The 10,973-nt window shown below is 39.2% G+C and overlaps 1 protein-coding gene across 1 annotated transcript in view; it reads right to left on the bottom strand.

The window, feature by feature from the left end:
• The window catches only part of LOC115065366 (ran-binding protein 17-like), a 110,149-nt gene that overhangs the window by 94,103 nt on the left and 5,073 nt on the right, over window positions 1-10,973 (bottom strand). Inside the window, exons 2-3 of the mRNA XM_029546254.1 lie at window positions 8,292-8,438; window positions 4,719-4,809 (exon numbers count right to left, since the gene is read on the bottom strand). Coding sequence (XP_029402114.1) covers window positions 4,719-4,809; window positions 8,292-8,438 — 238 coding nt within the window. The remainder of the gene's footprint in view (window positions 1-4,718; window positions 4,810-8,291; window positions 8,439-10,973) is intronic.

Here is a 10,973-nt window from a genome sequence, read left to right on the forward strand (position 1 = left end):
TAAAGTTCAGTAATTTGGATACCTTAATTAGTAGATGCTGTCCTATATACCTATTTAAAATGCCAAACACTGATAACATTTGACCATGTTCATATTGATAGAGATAATATTGTACAGGTCTAGTGTATGTGTATCTGGGATCTCCGCCCTTGAGGCAGACAGGAAGATCAGGAGTTCAAGGTCATTAGCTACAGAGTAAGTTTGAAGCTGGCCTGGCTACTTGAGACTCTGTCTCACAAAAGCAAATAAACAAAGGATTATGCTTAATCGTTTCCATTGAAGTTTATTATAACTTACTTCAGATGTATCCTTTTATTGTACATTCTGTATAATAAATGTTGAAGTTGAAAAAAAAAGAAGAAATTAAGTGTGGTGAGCACAGAAGTGGGCAATGGTGCTTATAGGAGATAATGAGGTTACTATAAGTGTGCCATCTCAGACAGAGGACTGGAGTTGATCTGAAAACATGAAGTGACTGGTCAGGTCATTCTACACATTTTTCATTTTTAACCACAAGTCTATTATTATACGTACCCATTAGATATAGCATGTCATGACAAAAATTCTAATTGACTGACAGAAAACAAGACTTCTTTACTCAAACTAAAAAGTATAAAAGAAAACATCATTTCTGAGGTGAAATTTTCTTATACATTTCTACTTTCTTTTCTCCTCATACTTCATCCTTGTTTTGTTTTTCGAGACAGGGTTTCTCTGTGTAGCCCTGGCTGTCCTGGAACTCTCTTTATAAACCAGGTTGGCCTTGAACTCAGAGAGATCTGCCTGCCTCTGCCTCCCAAGTGCTGAGATTAAAGGTGTGCACCACAACTGCCCAGCTCATCACTTTTTCCCAAAGAGTACAGATGCTGCTCAACTTTTTGTATGTGTGTGAGACAGGGTCTCAAGTGTTCCAAGCTAGCCTTGAACTTGCTATGCAGTCAAGGATGACCCTGAATTTCTGATGATCTTGCCTCTACCTCCTAAGTCCTGGGATTCCAGCCTTTCACCACATGCCCAGTTTGTGCAGTGGTGGTTAAACGTATGTATGATAGACAGACATTATACCAACTGAACTATACCCCAGCCTTGCTTAGCTTGTGATGAAGTAAGACCCTAATAAACTATCGTAAGTTGAAATTTTACTTTCTGCATCTAACCACAAGCACAGTGTAGCAACACAGTGTAGAATATCACTATTTACCCTTATATATAACAAAAAGCTACAGCTTACTGCCACTGTCCAGTATCACAAGAGTGTAATACCTCACATCACCAACACAAGAAAAGATCAAAATTCATATTCTGGAGTATTGTTTACAAATCAATTGTTTAGAATCAAAATATTATAAAAAAGATTCCAGAGTCAAATCATTGGAAATTAATACCCATGTTCCATACTCTTAAAAAAGGTATTTATAAGTCAAATAAATAGTCTGAATGCTTGCAACTATTAAGGAAATTTGTTCAGTAATTAAGAAGTACAATGGCATCCTGGCGTGGTGGTGCACACCTTTAATCCCAACATTGGGGAGGCAGAGGCAGGTGGATTTCTGAGTTCAGGCAAGCCTGGTCTACAAAGTGAGTTCCAGGACAGCCAGGGCTATACAGAGAAATCCTGTCTCGAAAAACCAAAAACAAACAAACAAAAAACTAAAATTTAAAAAAATAATAAAAAAATAAAAAGAAGTACAATGGCCAACTTTCCATGTCAACTTGACTGACTTGGAGTCACCTCAGACTGGTAAGGCACACTTGTGGAGTTTTCAGGGAGATCAGCCATGGGGAAGAACTACCATGCATTTGGGCAGCAACATCCTATGGACTTGAGACCTTAACAGAATGCAAGAAGTGGAAGGAGAAAGACAGATGAGTGCTGGCATTACTCTTCCTCCCACTTCCCATCACAAAGAAGTAAAGACAAACCCCAATGCCAACTGTGCCCACGCACATGGGGCCAAACAACCATGGTATGAAAGCTATGAAACCATGAGCCAAATTACCCCATCCTCCTGTGTAGTCTGGTCATAGTGACACAACAGTAAATGATACAGTTGTGGTGGTTTGAATATGCTTGGCCCATGAGAAGTGGCACTATTAGGAGGTGTGGTCTTGTTAAAAAAAGGTGTGGCCTTTTTGGAGGAAGTGTGTTACTGTGTGGGTCGGCTTTAAGAGACCCTCCTCCTGGCTGCCTGCAGGAGTCTGTCCTGCTGCCTTTGGATGAAGATGTAGAACTTCTGTTTCTTCTCCAGCACCATGCCTCTCTGTACACTGCCAACCTTCCTGATAGAATGGTAATGGACTGAACCTCTGAAACTGTTGCCTTGGTCATGGTGTTTCCTCACAGAAATGGAAACCCTCACTAAGACAACAGCTATCTTACACCAGATCCAGACAAGTTCACTGGTAAACACTACTGAACATTTAGGAAATATATGCCAAGAAAAACAAGTAGAGAGAAACCTACTTATTTTACTCTGAAGTTATCTTCTTTTATTATCTATTTTACTGCACACCCAGGAACGAATCCTGGGCCCTCAAGCACTCAATCTCTGACTACAGCCCCGTTCCCCAAATTATCTCAGTATACAAACTGAAAACACTACAAGAAGCAACTGTCTCCCTCCAAAAGAGTTGTGAAAATTCTCAACACTCCAGCAAGTTGAATGCAACAATGTATTAAGAATTAAGGAGGGGGCTGGAGAGATGGCTCAGAGGTTAAGAGCACTGACTGCTCTTCTGAAGGTCCTGAGTTCAAATCCCAGCAAACACATGGTGGCTCACAACCACCTGTAACAAGATCTGATGCCCTCATCTGGAATGTTTGAAGACAGCTATAGTGTGTACTTACATATAATAAATAAATAAATCTTTAAAAAAAGAATTAAAGAGCAGGAAAAGCAGGCTTCACCTCAGATGTGCAGGGCTGGCTCAGCATAAAATCAACAGCCTACTGAATGAAAACCACATAACAATATCAATAGATGTAAGAAAAGCATTTAACAAATGCAAAGTCCATTTATGATAGAACTCAATGAAGAATAAAGAGGAACGTTCTCCACTGACCTAGAATACTACTGGAAAACAGCAACTACAGATGATTAAAACTTAGAGATTTAGAAAGTTTCCCAAGTTAAGGAACAAAGCAAGAAGTGCTGTCACCATTACTTCAGGTTTCATTTAGCTCATGTGCTTCTTGCTCTACCTGCAAATAGGGCCTTCCTTGCTGTGTAGCATTAACTCAGTTTAGCCAAGGTCAGTCTCAAATGTCAGAGCCTCTGACCTCAGTGTCTCATGTACAAGGCACCATGGACGCCTGCTTCTGTCTAGAGCAACTTTACTCACATTTTTTTTTTCAAAATTTGGAAGCAACCGAAACATTCTTCACTTAGGAACAATCAGACAATAAAGAATATTATTCATAACTAAAAAGAAATGAGATCATTAAGTCCAGTCATGAAAAGACATGGCTTATTATAAATAAAGAAGGAAATCTGAGAGAGCTACATTCTCTACAACTGTCACTATATGCTACTCTGGAAAACAGTGGAGGACACTGAAAGACCAGGGTGAGGTAAAGCGGGAAGAACCAGCAGAACACAGGATTCTAGTGTAGTGAAGCTCCTTCACACACTGCTGTAACAGCCAACACAGCAGACACACACCACTGTATGCTGTCCAAATCTAGAGAACATATACACCGAGCAGACAGCAGGGGGAGCTATCCATAATGGAGGCAGGGACTATAAGGGAACTCTATAGTTCCTGTGCAGTTTTGCTAAGAATCCAAAAGCACTCTAAAACAATGTCAGTCTACTTAAGATATGTCATAAATCGAGCTGGGCGTGGTGGCGCACACCTTTAATCCCAGCACTCGGGATTAAGAGATGCAAATGCATCTCTTGCCCTCTTAAGTGTAGCACTTTCTACATATTGAAGGCTGGCAGAAACTATCAGAAAATCAAGCAAACTACATCCCAGGATGGCTTTGACTACTAATTTTGATCTTAAACACATGAGATAACACTTTTCTAATATAAAAATATATACTGCATTAATTTTGAGTTTGAAGAACCGAAATGAGACAATAATCTGTTTCTATTACAAACAAAAAGTAATCTCCTACCCTAATTATTAGGTTTGTCTATAGGTTCAAGGTTATACGTAAATAAAAATGTATTATTCTCAAAACATATATATGGCTACTCTACAGTATCTATGTTCTTACTGTATGTTTCTTAGCTGTGGGTTTTAAATGTATCCAAACTGACTATGGTATAGCAACGTGAGCAACACTACAGAGCTGGTTTCTTTCTGGGCATTCAGTTGCCAATCAATTAAGAGCATTAGACGCTCAGATTTAGCAGTTTTAAAAGAACTCCATTTCCAGGTTGTGTGATCCTGAGCAAGTCAGAGCCTATCATACCTGATTTACTCATTCGCAAACTGAGAATAATTCATCAATTTATTTGGAGGATAAACTATAATAGTGAAAATCAAATACCACATACACAAACTATAACTTATCATAACTTATCATTAAATTAACAAAATTTTATAATTATATATTGTCTCATCTATTTTATCATCATCACTGCATGAATAAGACTTAACTACCCATAATAAAACTAAAATTACAATCCCAATAAAAGTTCAACAAATAGAAAAGAAACTTTATTTTTAAAATAGAATTTGTTTTAAAGAATTAACAAATCACTTACTGATGTCTATCCTCTGTTCAATAGGTAAAGGATTGATTCGGGTAACAAGTTTTGAAAGGCATGTTGCTGCAAGGAGTTGAGCATAGGATGTCTGTAAAGAACAGTAATTTTTATTATCATCACAAAAACAGACTAGTCAAAATATTATACTAAATTTTTCTAAGCAAAAACAATTCTACTTCTCCAAAATAGCAAGTTATGATGAATAAAACAGATGTACTTGAAATACACCTATGTAGAAACACAAATGCACACTCTCTCTCACAAAAGATCATGGTTGAAGGAAGTGCCCATAGCCATCTCAATAGCAGCAAGTGAATGGGAAAAATAGATGTCTGTGAAAAGTTCAACTAAAATACTCTCAACATGGACTAGCAGTTCTACACAATCTGCTCCCTCCTTCAACCTCCAAATACACCCGGCTCCTTGCTTCAGAAGACGTGTCCACAAGAGTTTTTCAATGCCTTTCCCACCATGATGTCTGTGTTCCTTCAGATTTATGTCTGACAGTACACTATGGCCGTCAATTTCATTTCTGATTAAAGATTTGTATTTTTAACTTGAGTTTATGCATGTGTGCTCACGAACTTTTGTGCAGCACATGTGTGCAGTTTTCACAGAGGCCAGAGGATGCCAGATTCCACCCTGGAGCCACAGGCAGTTCTGAAGCAGCTCATGTGCTGCTTTTCTTGAGAACCACTGAGCACCTCTCTAGCCTCTCCACCAATTTTCTCCAACTCTATAAATACATGGCCATCCTTTCAAATTCAGTTCATATACCCATTCCATTCCTACAAAGTTCTTGCCAAAATGCTTTTTCCCTCTAGATTACAAGTTAGCAAAATAAATAAATCAATAAAAAATTCCATGAAAAAGCTGGGCGGTAGTGGTGGTGCACACCTTTAATCCCAGCACTTGGGAGGCAGAGGCAGGTGGATTTCTGAGTTGGAGGTCATCCTGGTCTACAGAGTGAGTTCCAGGACAGCCAGGGCTACACACAGAAACTCTGTCTCAAAAAAACAAACAAACAAACAAACAAAAAATCCAGGAAACAAATTCTATTTTTGCATAACTTGTGAGCTAAAAATGGTTCTCATAATTTTAAACAGTTGAAAACAATTTAAAAACATTATTTTGTTAACATGTAAAAAATAGAAACCATGTGAACTTCAGTGTGATAATGTTTATAAAACAGGAAACCTTGCCCATGGACCTTTACCTGTGGTCCACGGCAGACCTCAGCAGCTCAAACCGACCCTCTGTGTGCTGAAATCCAGCTGCTGCTCCTGTGCCACAGACTTCAGTATCTAGAGTGTCATGGGAACTGAGCCAACATGACACATACCTTCCATTAAACCAATGTATATATCCCCCATGCCAAAGAAAAGAAGGGTTAGCTTTCTTTTCTTTTTTCTTTTTTTTCAAAAACAATTTTTTATTATATATTTTCTTCATTTACATTTCAAATGCTATCCTGAAAGTCCCCTATACCCTCCCCTGCCCTGCTCCCCAACCCACCTACTCCTTCATCCTGGCCCTGGCATTCCCCTGTACTGGGGCATAGGGCCTCTCCTCCCACTGATGGTCCACTAGACCATCCTCTGCTACCTATGCAGCTAGAGACACTTCTCTGGGGGGTACTGATTAGTTCATATTGCTGCTCCTCCTAGAGGGTTGCAGACCCCTTTAGCTCCTTGAGTACTTTCTCTAGCTCCTCCATTGGGGGCCCTGTGTTCCATCCTATGACTGTGAGCATCCACTTCTGTATTTGCCAGGCACTGGCATAGCCTCACAAGTGATGGAAGGACCATCCAGAGACTGCCCCACCCGTGGATTCATCCCATAAACAACCACCAAACCCAGACACTATTGCATATGCTAGCAAGATTTTGCTGGATTTTGCTGAAGGGACCCTGATATAGTGTTAGCTTTCAAAGGATGGATTGACATTACTAAAACTTGTTCATGCGGTTAATGTTACAAACTCCAGCCATCCACTCATTCTAGACGTCAGGGATGAATGGCAAGTAATTCAAGAACCGCTACCTGTCATGAAGAATCTGTGGAACTATAGACCAGAATGTTTTGAAAGGAGTTTAGGAAACATTAACATTAGTTAACGTTTCCTCAGTACTCGTACAGGGATGCCAGGATAAGAGGTACATGGGTCACTCCAGCAACAATGAACCCTGTGTCACGCACTGCCAAGCCACTTCACAAGTTCCTACACCAGTAAATGTTCTAACCTCCAGTGACACTCCCAGTAGCACATAGCCAGGGATCCAAATATAAAGAAAATTTCTGTATCTGAAAATCCACTTTGCTGTTCAGCTAAGTACCTTCTACCTAATTTTAATTGAAGAATATTATTAATTTGCAATAATGATAGGCAAAACAGAAAATATCAAGAGAATTTAATTCAAGAAGCATAAAAATGCCAACTGACTCAAGGCACATACACTGCAAAACAGATGCTAAAACCTGCTGACATGCCATCTGACAGACCTGGGTTTGTGAAGAGATTTCAAATGATGTAAAATTTTAGCTAACATGACAGTGTATGCCTCTAATACCAGCACGTTCAAGGTAAAAGCAGGTAGATTATTGTGAATTCAAGGCCAGCCTGTTATACACAGAGTTCTAAGTCAGCCAAGGTTACACAGTGAGGCCTTGACTAAAGAAAGAATTTCATTACAAATCTGCATGAATACATTAACTATGAACATCTGCAATCAAGTCTAATAACAGAAAACACCAACCTTAAACCTCAATTAATTCCCAAAAGAACTGTTCTATTTTTTATCAGCTAGCCAGTATGACATTAAAAAGTATATTCAATGATTATATTTTCAATTTTACCAACAAAATTTTATGAATATTTGTTTTCTCTATTGTTATAGAAATACTTATGAAATACTGACAAAGCCTAAAATACTACATGGCTCTTTTGTCACCTTTCCTGTAAACAGTTTCTCTCTGTAGTATTCTCCTCATTTCAGACCTCTTTACTTACATTTGCCTCTCCAACAGTGACTACTTTTTAATTCACGCACGTCGATGCACAAGTCAGCAGCATGGTATGGTTCCTTCAGTGGCTGCCGGCTGCTCAGTGGACAGCTATGAGTTTCTACAATGAAGGTGTGAAGAAGCAGGAGCGCTCTTCTGAATAACCCTGATACTCAGATTGTTTTTTCTCTTTTCTTATTCTTTTATTTCTTTTCTCTTTTATTTCTGAAATGTAATTGTTAGGGCTAGGGGTGTAAGTTGGCAGTAGAGAGCTCCCCTAGCATGTAAGAGGCCTTGGTTTATTCCCCTAGCACTGTTAAAATAAACATATAAAATGTGACATAAAACCAGGCCAAGAAGAACGAAAAAAACTATTTCACCATATGCCTATTTCTACTTTGTGGCTGTTTCCTGTCTGTCTCCCCAGCTTTTCCAGTTCTTCCTGCTTAACCCTGTTGACAGAAAATAAATAACAAGATGTGGCAAAAGCTTTGAGTACCGTAGCTAAACCACCACTATTATCATCAACACTGGCCTGTCAGGGTCAGTCACCCATCCCATACTTACTGTTCCTTGTTCTAATAAAAGTTGACACTTGCTGAGACATTCTGGGCTGTCAATCAGTTCCAAGAGTGCTTTCTCGGCCTCTATTCTTTCAGTGAGATCGGTCCCTACGTAGAGATGAGTACACAGCGCTTCCAACTCAGCCAAACTCTTCAGAGAAAAAAAAGAAAGACGTTTGACTTAAATGAAAAAATAATAATTAAACACAGAAAACAAGAGATACAGAAATAATGCTTCTATACATCCATTCAATGCAGTTACTGAGCAGTAATACCACTCACTTAATACCATGCAAAAGAAGCACATTTCCTACTTCCCAAATTATTTACTTATAAAATGAGTTATACAATGTAACTACACATAAAGGAGAAGACTCTCCTTTACAAAGTTAACAAAGTTATGTCTGAAAAAAGTTACATATATGCTAAAAAGCTCAAAACCAAAGAGTGCCTTAAACCTAAAGGGTAAGCCAAATGAAGAGTGGACTAGAGGGCAGCACAGGCAAAGAAGCAGTATGTCCAGGGGCTTCAGATAAAATGAATGTACTCATTTCAAGACATTACACAGTAGCCAGTAAACAATTGGGAGATAACGGGCAAAGAGACGGGGTGGGGCGAAAGACCTCACATAAGCGGCCAATGCTCTCTTGTTGTTCCCAGCCCTACCACCTGTAACAAAAGATCTAGTAATAATTATATGTGTGCTAATCTGGGCCTTTTGAACTCATAGTGCTTTAGGTGAACCATGTCATGACTTTTGATCTTACAGTATTTCCGACAACACTCTAACTAATTAAAGTACAGGTTTTCATCTTATAAGTACAAAGACTAACTGGTTCTATCTATAAATAGAGCACATGGAAATAACGAACTACAAAGTGAGTCTGGCCACTCTCTTGGCTTAAGAGAATCTTGTTAAAGCCATTTATTAAAACAAATTATTTCACTTGGAACTTGAATTACATACTTGACAAAAATATTGGCAGAGATTTTCAAAAACGGGTAGCCAAATGATCATAATGGGATATTCCAAAAGAATGCCAATTTTGTTCAGATCTGGCCTGAACTTCTGTGTGCAGCTTATAGCTACACTTGGCTTCCCACCCCTCAAATCCACAAGCAGACCTGAGACAGGAGAGCCCTGGCTCCCATCTTGTTTCCACCTTATCTCCTGCATATTCCCCACTTCCCTATCTCTGCCACAACCCATAGCCAAGATTTGCGAATTTTCTGCTAAAGAGCCCAAAGATGAAGTCTCAAATTGATTCATTAAAATACAGGACCTTGTCAGGAATGTTGGTACATACCTGAGATCACACCAGGTGGGAGGAGGCAAGAGTACTGTCCATGCTCACTGCTTCAGTCAGAGTTAGATGAGGCAGCAGAGTTGCATGCACACAGCATACTTTACTTTACTCTTACTACTGTATTAACTGTATTAACACTGGAAGGTAAATGTCTATATCCCCTAAAAGATAGATCCAGAGTCTATGAATACAATCTTTAGAAAGGGGGTCTTTATAAATCCTTAGTAAAGGGATTTAGATAAAAATCATTCTAGATTTGGAGTGGGCTCTAAAGCCAACTCTAAACCCAATTACTGGCATCCTTATAAGAGAGGAAGAACATGGAGGCACATTTCTACAATCCAGCACTCAGGAGGCTGAGGCAGGAAGACCGAGAATTCAAGGCCATTATGGGCTACATACAGAATTTCTAACAAAATTAGCAAAAGTCTTCTCTGACAGGTGGGAGGCAATGGCCCCTTTCTTGTCAAGTTGAACTTTCCCCAAAACTGCATAGGAACATAAGGATTGGTCATGAAGCAGGACATTCCTTCTATCACATTCCTTCTATCAACCCAACACATGGGGACACGTGAGTGTCTGCCTGGGACTCGTGGAGCACTATGAAATGTGAGTGTAATTTACAGAGCCCCAAACACCAAATGTTCTTGAAGATGTTACCATCCCTAAAGTGCCATTTGCACCCCTCATCAAACTCCTCGCAAAGGAAACGCTCGGGACCACGGAAGCTGGCCATGCTTGTGATGGTCATGATCACCAGTCTCTCCAAAAACTAGGCGAATTCTCTGGAAAGGGAAAGGGGATGGGGGCTTCAGATGCAAAAAGATACAGGGGAGACAGCCATAGAAGACAGACAGAAACTGGGAGGCTGTATCTAATACCAGGAAGTTCTAAAAGCTGCCAAAAACTATGAGAAGCTAGGTCAAAGGCCTCCAGTTGGAAGCAAGTCATCTGCCCTCTGTCTCAGCCTTCTGGCCTTCAGAACTGAGAACAAATTGGAGTTTTAAGCCATCCCAGTTGTGGCAATGTGTTACAAAAGACCTAGAAAACTAATATTTAAAAAAGATAAATGATGGGCTGGAGAGATGACTCAGTAGTTAAGAGCACTTACTATTCTTCCAGAGGTCCTGAGTTCAATTCCCAGCAACCACACCAAGGCTCACAACCATCTATAATGAGATCCAATTCCTTGTTCTGGTGTGTCTGAAGACAGCTACAGTGTATTCATTTTATATATATACATATATGTGTGTATGTGTATATATGCATTCATTTTATATATATACATATATATGTTTGTGTATGTGTATATATGTATATATAATATATATTTATACATATATGTATGTGTATATATATACACATATATATTATATATA

The sequence above is a fragment of the Mus pahari genome, chromosome 14 (genome assembly GCF_900095145.1).
Source record: "Mus pahari chromosome 14, PAHARI_EIJ_v1.1, whole genome shotgun sequence".
Taxonomy (NCBI): domain Eukaryota; kingdom Metazoa; phylum Chordata; class Mammalia; order Rodentia; family Muridae; genus Mus; species Mus pahari.